Source organism: Haemaphysalis longicornis, unplaced genomic scaffold (genome assembly GCF_048455015.1).
Source record: "Haemaphysalis longicornis isolate Haplotype H1 unplaced genomic scaffold, Haemaphysalis longicornis Haplotype H1 scaffold_12, whole genome shotgun sequence".
NCBI classification, from domain to species: Eukaryota; Metazoa; Arthropoda; class Arachnida; order Ixodida; family Ixodidae; genus Haemaphysalis; species Haemaphysalis longicornis.
This window is the reverse complement of record NW_027526225.1, coordinates 36,757,876-36,775,726: the sequence shown is the minus strand read 5'-3', so window position 1 is coordinate 36,775,726 and position 17,851 is coordinate 36,757,876. Positions and strand designations below refer to the sequence as shown.

The window sequence follows — 17,851 nt, the reverse complement described above, 5'->3', positions numbered from 1 at the left end:
GGATTAAAAAAAAAAATCCGCGTATTGATGGAATTGCACAAAGGGGCTTGGGGTGCGGCCTGACCCCGGCGACTATTGCCGGTAATGCACTCCCTCACCAGAGCAGGATTGGCCACCCTGGTGTAGTACCGGCCACAACCTCCCATGAATGCGCCAACTAACCCTCGGCCCTCAGTCCCCAGCGGCTGCGAAGCAACTGACCACGGCGGCGGTCAGACCTGTGACGCAGCAGAGGGTGCTAAGAATCACTGGATCCGGACAGGCCGCCAATGGAATCTGAACCTGGCAACGTTTAACGTGCGAACCTTATCTAGCGAAGCAAGTCTCGAGGTGTTGTTCGAGGAATTAGAGGGAATTAAATGGGATGTAATAGGGCTTAGCGAGGTTAGGAGGGCAGGCGAAGCCTTCACGGTGCTGAAAAATGGACACGTCTTATGTTACCGTGGTCTAGAGGACAGAAGAGAACTGGGTGTGGGATTTCTAGTCAATAAAAGCATAGCTGGCAACATAGACGAATACTACAGCATTAACGAAAGGGTAGCTGCTCTTGTAATTAGGCTCAATAAGAGGTACAACCTCAAGGTGGTGCAGGGCTACGCGCCCACATCCAGCCACGACGACCAAGTAGTGGAACGCGTCTATGAAGATGTGGAATCGGCAATGGCTAAAGTAAAAACGCAGTATACTGTAGTTATGGGGGACTTCAATGCTAAAGTAGGCAAGAATCAGGCTGGAGACAAGGCAGTTGCGAACTATGGTCTGGGCTGTAGAAATAGCAGGGGGGACCTACTAGTTGAGTTTGCAGAACGGAATAACCTACGCATAATGAATACCTTCTTCTGTAAACGGGAGAGTCGGAAGTGGACCTGGAGGAGCCCGAATGGGGAGCACAAAAATGAAATAGACTTAATATTATGCGATAACCCTGGCGTCGTGCAGGATGTGGAAGTGCTCGGAAGGGTAAGGTGTAGTGACCACCGTATGGTAAGATCTCGAATTAGGCTAGAGCTGAGGAGGGACCGCAACAAGCTAGTACGAAAGAAGCCGATAAATGAGCAAACAGTAAGACGTAAAGTAGAAGAATTCAGGATCGCGCTGCAGAACCGATATTCCGCCCCTAACGAGGAAGCCGAGCTTACGACACAGGAAGCCAGCGACAACCTTACACGCATTCTCACGGAGTGTGCAGTAGAAGTCGGGGGCACTATGGCTAGACAGGATACTGGTAAACTTTCACAGGAGACGAGAGATCTAATCAGGAAACGGCAAACCATGAGAATCTCTACCGCAGCTGACAGAATAGAACTAGCAGAGCTCTCGAAGTTAATAAGCGCAAGACAGCTGACATACGGAAGTATAATATGGAGAGGATCGAATACGTTGTAAAGAACGGAGGTAGCCTGAAAGCAGTAAAGAGACGTCTTGGCGTGGGGAAAAATCAGATGTATGCACTTAAGGATAAGCAAGGCAATGTCATCACAAATAGGGATAAAATAGCCACAGTGGCCGAGGAGTTCTATAGGGATCTGTACAGTAGCCGGGACATACAGGATAATGCCGAACGAGACCGTAGTTCAGAGGAGATAGACATCCCACCAGTAACGACCGAAGAAGTAAGGAAGGCTTTGAAAGAAATGAAAGGGGGCAAAGCACCTGGTGAGGATCAGATAACAGCAGACCTCTTGAAGGATGGCGGAGAAATTGTACTTGAAAAACTGGCAAACCTGTATACGCAATGCCTAATGACCGCAATGGTACCGGAATCTTGGAAGAACGCGAACATCATCCTAATCCATAAGAAAGGCGACATGAAGGACTTGAAAAACTACAGGCCGATCAGCTTACTGTCAGTCGTCTACAAGGTATTTACCAAGGTAATCGCTAACCGAATCTCTGCAACCTTAGATTTCAGTCAACCTAAAGAACAAGCAGGGTTCCGTAAAGGTTATTCAACAATGGACCATATTCACACGATCAATCAGGTGATAGAAAAGTGCGCTGAGTATACTCAACCCCTATATATAGCCTTCATAGATTATGAGAAAGCATTTGACTCGGTCGAAACCCTAGCAGTCATTCAGGCATTACGGAACCAGGGGGTAGATGAGCATTATGTAAGAATACTAGAGGATATCTATAATGGGTCTACAGCTACTATCATCCTCCATGAGGAGAGCAGTAAAATACCTATAAGGAAGGGTGTCAGACAAGGAGACACAATCTCTCCAATGTTATTCACAGCATGCTTACAAGAAGTATTCAGAACGTTGGATTGCGAACAGGTGGGAGTAAGGGTTAATGGAGAATACCTCAGTAACCTCAGATTTGCTGATGACGTTGCCTTGCTAAGTAACTCGGGGGACGAATTGCAAAGCATGCTTTCCGCACTGGGCGAACAGAGTAGAACCGTGGGCCTGAAAATTAATATGCAGAAAACTAAAGTAATGATCAATAACCTCGGGACAGCACAGCAGTTTGAGATAGATGGCGAGGCAGTGGAAGTGGTAAGCGAATATATATACTTAGGCCAAGTTGTGACCCCAGATCCCAACCATGAGGCAGAGATAATTAGAAGGATCAGAATGGGGTGGGGTGCATATGGCAGACATTATCAGATAATGAATAGCAGCCTACCATTGTCGTTCAAGAAGAAAGTGTATGACAGCTGCATCTTACGGGTACTCACCTACGGGGCAGAAACTTGGAGGCTCACTAAGAGGGTTCAACTTAAATTGAGAACGACTCAGAGGGCAATGGAGCGGAAAATGATAGGTGTAACATTAAGGGACAAGAAGAGAGCGGAGTGGGTCAGGGAGCAAACTGGTGTTAAAGACATATTAGTAGAAATTAAGAAGAAGAAATGGACTTGGGCAGGGCATGTAATGCGAAGGCAAGATAACCGCTGGTCATTAAGGGTAACAGAGTGGATCCCTAGAGAAGGCAAGCGCTGCAGGGGGCGGCAGAAAGTTAGATGGGCAGATGAGATCAAGAAGTTTGCGGGGATAAATTGGTCACAGTTGGCACAGGACCGAGGTAATTGGAGAATAATGGGAGAGGCCTTTGCCCTGCAGTGGGCGTAGACAGGCTGGTGATGATGAAGATGATGATGAAGCTGTCGTCTGCACGCCTCCAGCCGACGCGCCCTGTTACCGCTGCTCAAAACAGAAAAAGAAAGAAATGAGCAACAACAACAAAAAGAAGTAACAATTCATTATCTCGGTGCACATAAGTAAACCGTTTTCTCCGTATACCGGATAACAAAAAATAGAAGAAAGCATACCGTTCTACCAAACTGAGGTGGAAAGTAAGCGGCGGAGATCGTCTGAACGCGTGCACCTGCAAAACCTCCGTTCCCTCTTCGAGCCCTGCCCAAAGTGCGCAAGCGCATGCGGGCGGGCTTACACACACACACACACACACACACACACACACACACACACACACACACACACACACACACACACACACACACACACACACACACACACACACACACGCACACACGCGCGCGCACACGCGCACGCGCACACACGCACACGCGAACAAACCCCCAGAGAGAGAGAAATAGAGAGAGAGAGAGAGAGAGAGAGAGAGAGAGAGAAAGAGAGAGAGAGAACACATTCCATCCGTGTAATGCGGCCTTCGATTCTCCTCAAAAATCCGCCCATTTAGTGGAGCCGTCCTTGACACGAAGCAGATAGAGAACGCAGGCCGATTTGGCGAACACGAAAACCCGCCGACCGAGTCGAGTAAAAAGCTGCAAATGGACGCGAATCACATTTGGCGCGGATATAATCTGAGATGGATGCGGTGGAGGACGCTCGAGATACTACGCCACAAGCCTTTTGGGAATGCCCCTTTTAAAGCGAAGCTTTCTTGGCCTCCCTGATGGCGACCGTCCGCACCAAATCCCACTGCAGAAAAGCCAACTTTCTATGACGATGACGATGACGATGATCGTGGGTGAATCGAACGATGGTTGAAACTCGAAGCTTCCTCTTGGTCGAAATACAGTCACTTCAAAGCCCAAAAATCCAGATAGTTACGCCCAAAATGAATTGATGATGATGATGGTTGGATGTTAATGGAGCAAGGCCAACTGGGGCAAAGAGCGCCAAAACAGTGGTTATTATGAGGGATGAAGATCTAAACACTAAAATCACTCAACAAAAACGAAACTAGAATCAGCAAAAGGCGACGAGGATGACCGGTGTAGAAGGCCAGGTTGTGATTATGCGTGGTGTGAAATTAGGTCTAAAAATTTTGCTTCTGCTAAATATTTAAAGGACAGAAAACATGGGATCGTCAGAGAGGAAAAGGGCTGGGTGTAACGGAATGTGTAGTCTGTACAGTAGTGGGAAGTGTTTCCGTCGTGTTGTGTGAAGTGCTTTGCATTGAATGAGTATGTAAATTACGGAAAGGGCCTCTCCGCACCTGCTACGCAGAGGTCTTGAAGACCCCGTGAGCAGATACGAGTGTGTTGCAGCCCAAAACGAATTGCAGGAAAGCCAACTTACACAACAGGTTTCCACAAAGGAACGTAAAGTACCCCAAAGAAACGTTTCGCATGGAGGGAATCGAACCTGGATTCTTAGCGTTATGACGTTACAGTCGAAAATTACAACAAGAAAATTTTCTGTCGTATTTTCGCGTGTCGTATACTGTCGTCTTGTCGGATTCTTGTCCTGCCGTGATTCTGATGCTCTGTCGTTTGTCGTATTCTTGACCTGATTTTGATGCTCCGTCGTGCCGAATTCCTGTCTTGTCGTGATGATGATGTTCCATCAGTTGTTGCACATAGTTTGAATATTATTGCCCATTGTGAGTAATGGCGTAAATGGAAGTTCTGTTGCGACTACAGGAACGTTTGTCGTTGAGAAAATTGACTTTGTCGTTAGGACAGAAACGTGCGTCGTAACAGCAGATGGCTTTGTAGTAACAACAGGACTTCTGTTGTCACAACATAGTTTTTTTGTCGTACGACAGGAATACAGTAATACTTGTTAGGTTTTTGTGGTATTTCTGTTGTGATTTTAGACGTTGACGTCTATCTGAGTGCGTCGTTCCAACGTGGTAAAATCATTTGGATTTCGGACTTTGACGTAGATTGCATGAGAGGAAGCTTCACGTTCTAACCATCTTTCTCTTAAAGAAGAGGCTTGGATTTGTTACCCCGCTCCTCTTACCTAACCCGCCCACTATATCGCTGGAAGTGACCGGGAGCTCCTCACCCGAGCTACAGCTCATGGCCACTACTAGAAGGGCTGAGGGTCACCTAAGGCGTGTCGCGGAAAGGTCCGAGCCAGGACCCGAACTGGAGCCGCCGCTTTAATGGGGCAGGATGGAGCCCTATGTACAATGATAATGATTCGAGAGGTATGTTGAATGGACCACTTCTTCCTCCTTGCCCCCCCCCCCCCCCCCCCATTTGAACCGTAACCGGTGAACTAGAGCCACTAAATAAGCTACGCTTTATTCATCTAGTGGCTCTACGGTGAACGATGTTATGTATAGATGGTTAACGTTGCGCTTGATTCGTTGCCGAACTGAGTTTTTTAAAGACTGCCGTAAATCGCTGATAACCTCTTGTATTTTCCACTTCATCGTTACGATGGTATTGGCCCATGTTCCAACACTTTCGATCTCGTCGGCAATCTTGTCTATGGCAATGAGGTGTTCGACTTCGCCGTCCAGTTTCTTTAGAGCTTGCTCTTTCTCTAGCAGTGTCCTATTCCAGCTAGACAGCATTACTAGCGAAAGTGAACCAGATCAAAGATGTTTCTCAACTTGCCTAATAATTGGGGAGACTTCGTCACGTAGCTGGAGTCGTTGGCTGATAAGCTCCTCCATTGTTCTCCTCGGCGTTAGTCAGTCCACAAAATCGTTGGTAGGTATACGTTCCTTGGTATGGCCACGAAGAAGTACACCGTCGTTACAACGTATGAATGTGGTGTCTTCATCGTGAATGCATGTGCTTGAAGCTCATTCCTTGTGCTTCAAGCTCGTTCTGCGTCAGGTTCAACGGTCCTCGCCCCACGGCTCACGTTGTTGTTGCTTGGTAGCCCGCTCGGACCTTCCACCGTTGAGTTCCCTTGGCGCGGCTCCAGACGAGGACACAAATGCACGGGCGGAAACTTCTCGAAGGTCGATGGGGCTGGCGCTCGTTGGGGTGTCTCACGTCGGTGAAAGCTGCTTTTCCCGGGTTTCGGCACCATGTCGCGGAAAGGACCGAGCCGGGACCCGAACGGGAGCCGCCGCTTTAATGGGACAGGATGGAACCCTACGCACATTGATAATGATGCGAGAAGTATGTTGAAGGGACCCCTTCTTCCTCCTTGCCGTGATTTCCTGTTGGAAATCACGGAAACATCTTTCATCTGGTTCACTTTCGCTAGTAATGCTATCTAGCTGGAATAGGACACTGCTAGTGAAAGAACAAGCGCTAAAGAAACTGGACGGCGAAGTCGAAGACCTCATTGCCATGGACAAGATTGCCGCCTTCCCCAAGCAAGGGGCACACTCGCTAGGACTGAGTCTCGCCAGAAATAGTTTCCCTCTCTCACATTTGGCGAGCACTTTTTCCGACAGTTTGAGTACGCCATGTCCTCGAAGCGGATAGACGTTTGGCTACAGAGCCCCGCGTATGAGCGTGAAAGCTGCGTGGGTTGCCCGCAGCCGATTGCGTAGATAGGACACTGCGATAAGGAATTATACCAAAGGTGTAACGGGTCCGACAGCTCGTTTCTAGTAGCTTGAGAGGTTATGTCTCGGTGATAGGCGTACGCTTTTGCCTTGTCAAATAGAGCAGTCCAAGCAAGCTCTGTGAACGTAACAAGTAACACCGCTATCCGACCATACTGCGGCCTCTCTACCGTTCGTGTTTTCTAATAATTCGGTCACTGAAAGCGTTCCGGAACTTATGACCTTGGAGACTTAAAGGGTACATGAGCACGAAGTACAAGTTTAGTTTGTTAAAAATACTGCCTTGTCCCGATTACAAAAGAAACAGTTTTGTCACATATTGTAAGCAGATAACATATATGGGTTAACGGAGAATACCTCAGTAACCTCAGATTTGCAGATGACATTGCCTTGCTAAGTAACTAGGGGGACGAATTGCAAAACATGATTGGCGCACTGGACAAGCAGAGTGGTATCGTGGAACTGAAAATTAATATGCAGAAACCTAAATTAATGCTCAATAGCCTTGAGAGAGCACAGCGGTTTGAGATAGGTGGCGAGGCAGTGGAAGTGATAAGCGAATATATCTACTTAGGCAAAGTAGTGACCCCGGATCCCAACCATGAGGCAGAGATAATTAGAAGGATCAGAATGGGGTGGAGTGCATACGGCAGACATTCTCAGATAACGAATAGCAGCCTACCATTGTCCCTGAAGAAGAAAGTGTATGACAGCTGCATCTTACCGATACTCACCTACGGGGCAGAAACTTGGAGGCTCACTAAGAGGGTTCAACCTAATTTAGAACGACTCAGCGGGCAATGGAGCGGAAAATGATAGGTGTAACATTAAGGGACAAGAAGAGAGCGGAATGGGTCAGGGAACAAACGCGTGTTAAGGACATAAAAGAAATCAGGAAGAAAGGGCAGGGCATGTAGGGCAAAGCAAGATACCCGTTAGTGTCACATGAATGTCGTCTTCTAGAAAAAAATTGGCTGTGTATCTGCTCCTTTCGTTGCAAATGTCGAAAAAAGGCGATAGTCTTTATCGACTGACTTTTGCCAAGTAAATGCCTCCCTTCGCTTTCCCGCTCACCTCTCATGTTCTTCTTGCGTCGCGCTCCTCCCGCGATAAAGACGCCAAAGGCTTGCTTAAATCATTTTAAATTTACCGCGTTCCACTGCTCCAGGCCGGGTGTCTCGATGCCAACGCTGCCGTACGGCGAAGACGCGCGTGAATCGAGGCGCCCAACGTTTATAGATCCGCGTTTCCCTACTCCACGTGCGTGCCAAGCAGAACGTGAAACCTATCTAGTGGAACCTTTCGTAACTGTTGCCGGTTGATTCCTTAAAATGGCGCCAGAAGCTAAAGTGGCGCGGGCGACAGCAGGCGACGGCAGAGTGATTTTTTTTCGCAGTTGATGAAGTATTTAATTTCGCAGAAATCAAGCAGGTATGATTTTTATAAACGAACACTGCAAATATCACTTCTGCTATAATTTGTTGTCTTATATTTGGGTAATGCCTTGTTCTTGTTCAACAGTGTTGACAAGTATGAACATTACACCGGGCTTAGACGGGTAGATTTAGCTTTTTGCGCGGGCCTTGTCTTACTTTTGACGGGTGGCTGAATCGAGTCACAGACAGACAGACAGACAGACAGACAGACAGACAGACAGACAGACAGACAGACAGACAGACAGACAGACAGACAGACAGACAGACAGACAGACAGACAGACAGACAGACAGACAGACAGACAGACAGACAGACAGACAGACAGACAGACAGACAGACAGACAGACAGACAGACAGACAGACAGACAGACAGACAGACAGACAGACAGACAGACAGACAGACAGACAGACAGACAGACAGACAGACAGACAGACAGACAGACAGACAGACAGACAGACAGACAGACAGACAGACAGACAGACAGACAGACAGACAGACAGACAGACAGACAGACAGACAGACAGACAGACAGACAGACAGACAGACAGACAGACAGACAGACAGACAGACAGACAGACAGACAGACAGACAGACAGACAGACAGACAGACAGACAGACAGACAGACAGACAGACAGACAGACAGACAGACAGACAGACAGACAGACAGACAGACAGACAGACAGACAGACAGACAGACAGACAGACAGACAGACAGACAGACAGACAGACAGACAGACAGACAGACAGACAGACAGACAGACAGACAGACAGACAGACAGACAGACAGACAGACAGACAGACAGACAGACAGACAGACAGACAGACAGACAGACAGACAGACAGACAGACAGACAGACAGACAGACAGACAGACAGACAGACAGACAGACAGACAGACAGACAGACAGACAGACAGACAGACAGACAGACAGACAGACAGACAGACAGACAGACAGACAGACAGACAGACAGACAGACAGACAGACAGACAGACAGACAGACAGACAGACAGACAGACAGACAGACAGACAGACAGACCAAAATTTCTGGGTTTAAGTAGCCCAGAAAGGCTATCGTCTTTAAAAGTTCCGCTGGTCAACCAACCCCAGAGTGGAATGCTCATGATTGTAGCGGTCACGGTTTCTGAATTAAGTTTCGGCCTCAAGTTGTCTTGATGCGAACACTTCTGATGCGCAATTTGAAACTTGCAAGGGCAGAAGCTTGGGTGAGTTGGCAATACATTGCATTGGCGGGAAGCGCAAATTGACACGGGGACAAGAGAACAACAAAAATATAGACGAGACGAAGCGCTTCGTCTCGTCTATATTTTTGTTGTGTTCTCTTGTCCCCGTGTCAGTTTGCGCTTCCCGCCAATGTGACTTGAAACGTTTCCGCGTACAGGTTTCAGTGAAACACAGCTTCGCACATTCAAGGCGCTAGATGTTAGGCATGCGCACTATGTTCTTTCCTGTAACTCCAGTGGCTGCAGTTAATACGCAATATCGACCATTTCTAGACAGCCGTATCAGCCGCAGAGTTTTCGGAACTTCATTAACAGTAGCCGCACGCGTTGTCAGAACAAGCTATACTGTCGCTATCGCAACGCATTTTAAAAAGGCTTCCTTTCAGAATAAGGCGATTCAGTTAGTTCGAAATGGCGTTCATTCTGAGGAACAGGATTCGATGTTAATTGTTCTTTAGAAAGGAATTAGGAAGCACATGGAATGTGATCCCATGTGTATTCGTAGACCTAAGAATAATAGCTAAGAACGCCAGTGACGGGAGTTTTTTTTTTTTTTTTTGCTTGATGCAGTATTAGCGCGGTGGTGTGATAAATTTGCGGTCATCTGTCGCCAGCTCCAGCTTCACTCGTCCCCCACCCTTGCCATCATGACGGAACTTTCAAAAAGCGCAACAATGATAACGTGCGATGAGCAGAACAACTGGACGAACGCTTACTTTCAACTAAAGTTTAATCAGGAAAAACGAAGAACATAAAGCCTCTCAGTGACCATGAACATGCAAGCGTCATAAAAGCAGACAGGGTCAACCCCAATAAAAACAAACACAGCTACTACAAAGCGTGCGAGTGACTAGCTGCCGATATAGGCAATCTCTTTTAACGAGATAGAAGCCTGACTGACACAATTGTCACCTCTCTGGCTTGTCTGGAATGCTTCAGCTATCTCCCTAATCAATCGGTGCGCGTGCTTATGACGCCCGCGTGTTTTTATGACGCTTGCGGGGTCTGGTCACTGGGACGTTATATGTTCTTCGTTTTCCTGATTATACTTCAGTTGAGAGTAAGCGCTCGTCCTGTTGTTCTGTTTGTCGGGAGTTTTCAGTGTTGCGCTTTTCGAAGGTTTCACGCATATTTACCAAATAGCCCAGCTTGCCATTCTACCTTGCCATGTCCGCCACCTCTTATGACATCTACACAGACGCATGTCCGCACTGTTCGGCCCCTCACGTATCGCTACCCCCATCATGTCGGCGCTCTGATACCACCTCACTATCCAGGCCCCGATACCACCCATTCTTTTCCCATCCTCTTTATCGTCGCCAGCGAAGAGCGCTGGGAGGCCGCCCTGCGTGACCAGTACTCCCAAATACAAGTCAGGGGATGTGAAGCTATTTAATGATCCTCCCTATATGACACTCGTTTCTTTCTATCCCGTAACACTGAATTCATCCTTGTCGACTAATCTGAGTTGCAGCAAACAGGACTGTTCTAACCCTACAGAGTGCCCTTAAAGCTGGAAGGCATGGGTCACATCTCCTAAGGAGTTTGTAGAGCTCTATTGGACTACATTAATAACTTAAACAAAAACACGCCGGGACTAGATAAATTCCTGTGATTTTACCAAGAAGCCAATCAGTATTTCGGGCACGGGCTGCGAAATAAAGCTTTTTCAGATCTCAATATGGTCCTGACAACTGAATCCTCCCGATGATCATGACGACGATGGTAATGAGGTTAATGTTCGTAGCTTTTACTAGATTCGTCAATCGAATATAGTGGCCCTACCAAGGAAGTTGAACCTAATCGCTCGGGGTTAAAATAAAATTTAGGGGTTAAACGCACCAAAGCTACTCTTAGGCAATTAAGAACGCCATTGTGGAAGGCTACGAATTTATTTGTACAATCTGGGGATCCTTCCAAGTGCTCCAAGATTTCGACAAAAGGGCGTTTTCGCTTTCCGCCTCCGTCAGAGGAATGGCCGCCGAGGCCCGGAACGAAGCCGCGTCGTGGGTTCACCAGCACAGCGCCTTAGCCACATGAAATCCTCCGCCACTGCTGATCGTACGAGGTTGCACTCACCGGACCGAACTACGTTGCCGGGGGCCCCGTTTGCTGGGGGCGGGATGTGACCGTCTTGGCTGACGTCATTTCCGGTGACGCCGATGTGGATCATCGTCTCGTGGTTCCTGGTCTCCGCCGCTGGGGCTTCTGGAATAGTAGCGGTGACGTAAAGAATACAAAACATGCACTTACAGTTACACACACGTCAACATTATGTTCGCATCTTACCAAAATTACAGGCATAATTCCTCTCTAATTACTGTTTTAAATGCGAAACGACAACCCCGCAGGCAGAAGTAACAGTGCGAGACACATTCTTGAGAAGAGATGTGTCTCATATAAGCTCCGCAGAAATACCTCGAATCGAGGGCTAATTACCGTGTTACTAGCATGATCAAGTAGATGAAACGAAATTCTTCACACGCGCGTTTTGACCCCCTGGGTGAAATATTTCCTGAAATAACTTTGAAGATAGAGATTTCAGACACAGGCCTAACGTCGAGCAATAAACCTAGTGCTGGAGCCCGCCATGCCATTCACATCACACTGTGGTTACGACTCTCCGCCTGAACCCTCGACCAGCACCTCCCAAGACACCGAAATGGTGCTCGGCCACACGGAATACGGTCCCACGAATACTACTCAAAAGAAGCCGCAAGACTTTATCGAAATCGCCTCTCGATCCCAACGTAGGCGGAAGCGCACCATGGCCGCGGCAAACTCACCTTCAACATCACCACCCAAGCGAGCCCCGCCGCCATCACGGATAAGCCTTTCTTTAAACCCAAGCCGTTTCCAAAAAACGACCCGAGTTTGGTCTTACGGCTTCAAACAGGGCACCCCCTCGCCGACGTGGAATACGACAACCTTTCTTTAACGCCGTTCGGGTGACGTTGCATTAAGCTTAGCCTCCATTTTTGGGTCGACAAAGCACAGCACATCGCTACAGTCAGCACTCCTCCTCAGAGCAAGGGTGCACATGGCGGCAACAAGCAATAACCGGTCCGACTCTACGGTTTGACCCCGGAAGGGACGACTACATTGAGGGCATCAATCAAGGCGTGCGGGTCCGATTCACGGAAGCAGGCATTACCGGCATTTGCCTATCTACAGACGAAGTATACACGCACCGCCAAGTGTCTCGGTGCTTCAGCTCTATGTATAACAAAGACTTTTTCGTTCTCCGGTCCCAACGCGCCTTACCCAGTTCGCCTGCAGACATATTCAGCTTCTCCGTCGTGGGCTGAGCCATACTAGCATTGGACTGTGCTAGTGCCGATTCGATGGGCCTTTTCCACGACCTCTATCTGTGCATGCGCTTGCCGGCGCCGCCATTACTTTTAGTAAGTAGTTCGCGCTTATCGAATTCGCCGCTTCTCATGGATGCCATGGACACGCAGGGCTCCACTCCTAGCAGAACCTGATAGGCATCCGGTGACCGCTTGCAAAGCGCAAGTCATTGGACCGGCAATCATTTGCATGGGAAACATACTATACTTCGTCAACAGCGCGTGCACACACACACACACACAAATCGTTGCGCATGAGGTTAAAAAAGCGAAGCACGATGTGCATGCAGAGCAAGCCTCTTATCTATACCCATGAGCGCTTCGCGTAAGTAGCAATATTGGTCAACAGCGTCCGCGGGAATCATGCTCGTATAAGCCACCAATTGTGATTTCCGTATTTGCCGTTGCAAGCGCTGTTTTTGGCATTTGAGGAGCTCTATTAGTGCAGTCGATAGGCTGTGCTACCCCCGTTCCATTGCCGCAGTCGACGAGATTATTTAACTGCGCACGTCCGGCGTGGTCCAGAACATGCCGAGATGTTATCAAGGTTTAAAATAAAATGGACCTCCGCCCTGGTACCAGCCGCACTATCAATGGGCTGTGCTAGCGCCGATTCAACCTGTGCAGTCGACAGCATCATTTAACTGCGCAGTTGCAGGACAGTCCACAACATGCCGATTTGTTATCAAGGCCCAAAGAGTGATAAATTCTACATTTTGAAGAATAATCATGCTCTGTCTACTAGAAAATCATTCCCATGTGAGGCTGTTGCACATGGGGGGGGGGGGGGTGTCACCGAGCCACCATCAATCATGTCCTCATTCAACCACACCAGTGCGTCGTCAATGCGGGACCAAGTACCCCGAACCTTACAACCTAAGTTTACTTAAAACGGCGGATAACGAATAATGCTGCCAAATTTTACCAGCGGAGCTGTATAAAGGGCCCATGCAGACAAAATACAAGCTTGTTTTATTCGAAAGATTTTGTGTTTTGCAGTACCCCCAGCGCTGGTCCGGAAGCAAACAATGCTTCATTAATTGAGATATTATTCAATTTAGGCTAAAATTTTGATTCTCCCGCCAAATCGTGTGTTTTCGTGACATCTGCAATGAATGACATCATGTGCTGGGGAGCCTTGTTTACCATTAGTCAACCTAGATGGTGCCACCATACCGCGAAGGGCCGTTTTCTGCCGTTGCCTTGTTTTTGACCTCTTTTTTCAGAAATCAGAAAAGGTTTATTTACTCGTACGAAATACACATAACATGCATGTGCAAGATATGGCTTGTTTTTTTTGAGGTAGAAAATAATCGTTTCGTGAAACATGGTGTTCGGTCGGTAAATATGTTCACGTAAGACACCGTCGCTTACGCCAGTCGGACAGTGTCATCTGAGAGAACCTGAAAGCGTCGCACTACTGTGCAGCTAAAACAGCAAAGTGCGCGCAGTACCGATGCGTACTGCTGTTGGTACTGCGCCCAGTACGCACCGGTACGCAGTAGTACACATCGCTACTTCTATGTTTACGTGTACTGTCATAACTTCCACTGTTTACCACACCATTCTTACTGCCATAAAAAGAATGTGCCCTAAATGTAAGCGCAAATAGATCGTTCGGCTAGCTTATAAGCCCTGCTAATTTGCGCTTGCTTTTGCCGGCCTCATCCAATCGCAGAGCTGGCAATCTGACATCATAGGTTCTGTTGCGGGAAATGACCTAGTGGGTCGCATGGCCATTTCCTTTTCATTAAGTATGTGGCTTATTCGAGCCAAGTTTACGTTAAAAGTGAGGTCAGTATGATTCTAACGAGGTAATTTTTCGAATGAACCAAACGTGTTTTGCTTGCACGGTCCCTTTAAGCTTGAGCTCCATCCGTGCCTGGCTTCGCTCAAAACTCAGCTCAGCAAAGTGGAGAGGAGGAGAATGCTAGGCCTAGAAGTCTGAGGGGAAGTGGCGCTAAGGCGAGGAGCCGACGAGCACGTGTGGGGAGTGCGCGTCGTGGCCCAGATGTTCGGGTGACGAGGCGAGCGTCGGGGATTGGCTGCGCCCAGTGATGACGTAATATCTTACGTTCAGGTGTTCTCGTAGTTGATAGAGACGGTGTTCGCTCGACAGCATCAGTGTCCGATCTATTGATAAGAAGGGGAGACCTAAGAATAGCAAAGTTAAAAATATACAGTCAAAACCACCAGCTCTGCTGTTTTCTGTCTTCGCATCTCAACTGCGAAGGTGGCCGAATTGGTTGTTGTTTTTTGTTTTTGAAAATGGACTCTACCATGGCTAGTGGAGTGACTAAGTGCAGTTTGGAAGGATACCCTGTACCGTCAAACCCGGTTATAACGAACCCGGATAGAGCGAATTATGCTATATATCGAACAAGAGCAAATCTCTTACGAAAATGCATGAGAAGCCGGATATATCGAACTCCGCGTGCCTACAATTGCCACCGAAATGCAGGGTCTCGGAGCGGTGATTGAGATGCTGATTGGCCACGATTGAGATGTTGAGCCTCGCATGGAGCGACGTGACGCCTTACACCTTTCGCAACTGTTTCCGACGCATGAGATTCGCGACGGAGCACATCTAGCGAGCCCGGATCAAGACGGCATCATCGGAGTACTGCGCGAAGAGCTCGCCAGCGTTCCAGATGCTGTGCCGAAAGGAGTGTCCTTTGAGGATTTACTGAGTCAACAACGGCTTTTCCGTCACTGTGAGCCCCAGGCACAGACAACGTCACTGATGTCATGGCAGCTGGTGCTACTGAAAGCACCGAAGAGGCTGAAAATTTCACAAGGGACATCGTCAATCTCTTCGGTGCTTTAATGAAGGTTAATGAAGCACTTTCACCAGTCGATGTGCTCTGCCAATATTACTTCGATATTGAAGGACACGGACTTGAACTGGCGCAAACGACGTCTACGCCAAAACGAAAATGAAAACATAAATCACCGCTATTTTTGTGAAATAGGCAGTTAAGGCGGAAAGTAGCTTTAGTGCATGCAATAAATGGATTGTTTTGTGAAAGTTAAGGGCATAATTTATGCGTTTGTTTCTCTACGATGCGAGAATGGCAGGGGGAGTCTCGCGTATTGCGAACTCGTAACAAAAATATTGTTATAGACGGGGTCGGCTATATCGAACTATTGGATATATCGAACTAACCGCGGTGCATATTACAGTTCGCTATAACCGGGTGTGACTGTATATCATTGCGCAGGATAGACACGATGTGGTAGACGTGAGTAGCGGTACAGCCTTGCGATTCCACCATTCCCGGATAATCCGCGGGTAGACCGAGAACTCTTAGATATACGTGAAAAATAAAAATGAACGAAGCTCACACTAACGCGTAAGACCTGGAGGTAGCGAAACTGCGCGCAACCTTCACGACCATGACGACGATTTACGGGGGACTCACCTGTTAACATTCATATGTGACTGACTACTTCGTGACCCACGGGCTTAAAAACAATCGTGCACCGATACGAAAAATTTTTGCAGATCAATGAAAATGCTCCGAACGACCTAGCTCGTTCATTTTGGAAATACGTAATTTCTGTACTTAAAGGAGCCATGAAGGCAAAATACAAGTTTGGTTCATTAGAAAGACTGCTTTGTCCTGATAACAATGATACCGATTTCATCGCAAACTTCGAAAAAAAATAACGGAGATATTACAGAAAACGTGTGGAGCAGTGGCGACTCGCTAGCCAGTTTCCGGCAACTTTTCAATGACGTCACAGAATCTTGTTTGGGCTATTGACTACGGCCGAACTAATCAATCGCCCGGACACATGACTGGACGGCTGTAGTGGGGCCACTAGTTCCGTTTGATCAAATCACTTGAATACTAACGTGCAGTTAACTCACTGAAAATTATGTTTTTAGTGCTGACCCATGTGACGTCACTCGCGCCGGTAACACGTCATTGTGGCGCGAAATTTGAAAGTTCTTAAGTATTTCTTGGGCTTTGATCGGTTAAAAAACGTCTTTCATGGCCGGAATGGAGCTGAGTGAGGTACTGGAGCCTAGCTCTTTAGAGTTAAACAAAGTTGTATTTTGTCTTCATGGACCCTTTAAATACAAAATAAAACTCTCGCTTGCTAGACATCTTGCGTCATTCAGTGAAAACTAGATAAACCAAAATATGTGTCTTGTTTATTATTTACTAGCGGTAGTACCCGGCGGTGCCCGGGTGGGCCATTATATTAAGGACAGCAATTGGTATTTTTAGTCGCCATATTAGGCTACTTCAATGGGAAGTGGTACACACTCGGGAGCGCCTGACTACTGTCAGTACATAGGCTCCTATTGCAGGCGCGTCGTGGTAATGTGAAACGACTGGTACTCGTGTTCTACTCCAACTCTCGCTAAACAAATTGCACCAAGATGCCGCGTTTGAGCGAATGAGTCAGTGAGTGAAAAAGGTTTTGTTGAGCCGGCGAGGTGGGAGTGGTTCCCAATTTCAGAAAGCCACGTGATGAGTGGGCAGCCTTCGCTCTGGAGGAAGTATTGCCTGGACATCCAGATCGCTGTTATGTCACCAGGTTCTCCCACAGCTCAAGGTTTGGAAAAGTTGATGGAAGAAGGAGGAGCTTGGTTTGCATGCACTTTAATATGAGATGAGGAAGAGTGCCAGGTTGCAACCACAACTTGAATTCGGCAGGAGATTGCGCTGGGAACACATGATGGAGGCCCGCTGGGTGAGGGGTATTCTTCCTCGTAGGAAGTGCTATCTCATAAGATATGAACGATGCTCATCGGTACAGTTTTATCATAAGTAACATGGGCTCCCTACAGGAGGCGCGGGGTTACAGGAAGTCCGAGCAGATGCCGAGTGCTAACATTTGCGCTTTTTACTGGCACATCTTCTCTTTTACATTTATGATATATGACACCTGCTGCTACGTGAGACGCGTAGTTGCCGAAGGTGTCAACAGATGGCGACCGCTAAGCGAACGCGGGAAAACTCAACTGAATTTTACGTCCAAAAGTATGCATATTAAAAAATCTCGCTGGCCTTCTTATCCGCATGTTAGAACAAAATCCTGAAAGTGGTTTTTGGGCAATTAAGTAGGCAGCATTTTCAAGAAAAAACAAATGGGAGATATCAAC

At 47.6% G+C, this 17,851-nt stretch overlaps 1 protein-coding gene across 1 annotated transcript in view; it reads right to left on the bottom strand.

Annotated features, from left to right (window-relative positions):
* The window catches only part of LOC144162565 (aldehyde dehydrogenase, dimeric NADP-preferring-like), a 166,659-nt gene that overhangs the window by 65,601 nt on the left and 83,207 nt on the right, over positions 1-17,851 (bottom strand). Inside the window, exon 4 of the mRNA XM_077693154.1 lies at positions 11,462-11,590. Coding sequence (XP_077549280.1) covers positions 11,462-11,590 — 129 coding nt within the window. The remainder of the gene's footprint in view (positions 1-11,461; positions 11,591-17,851) is intronic.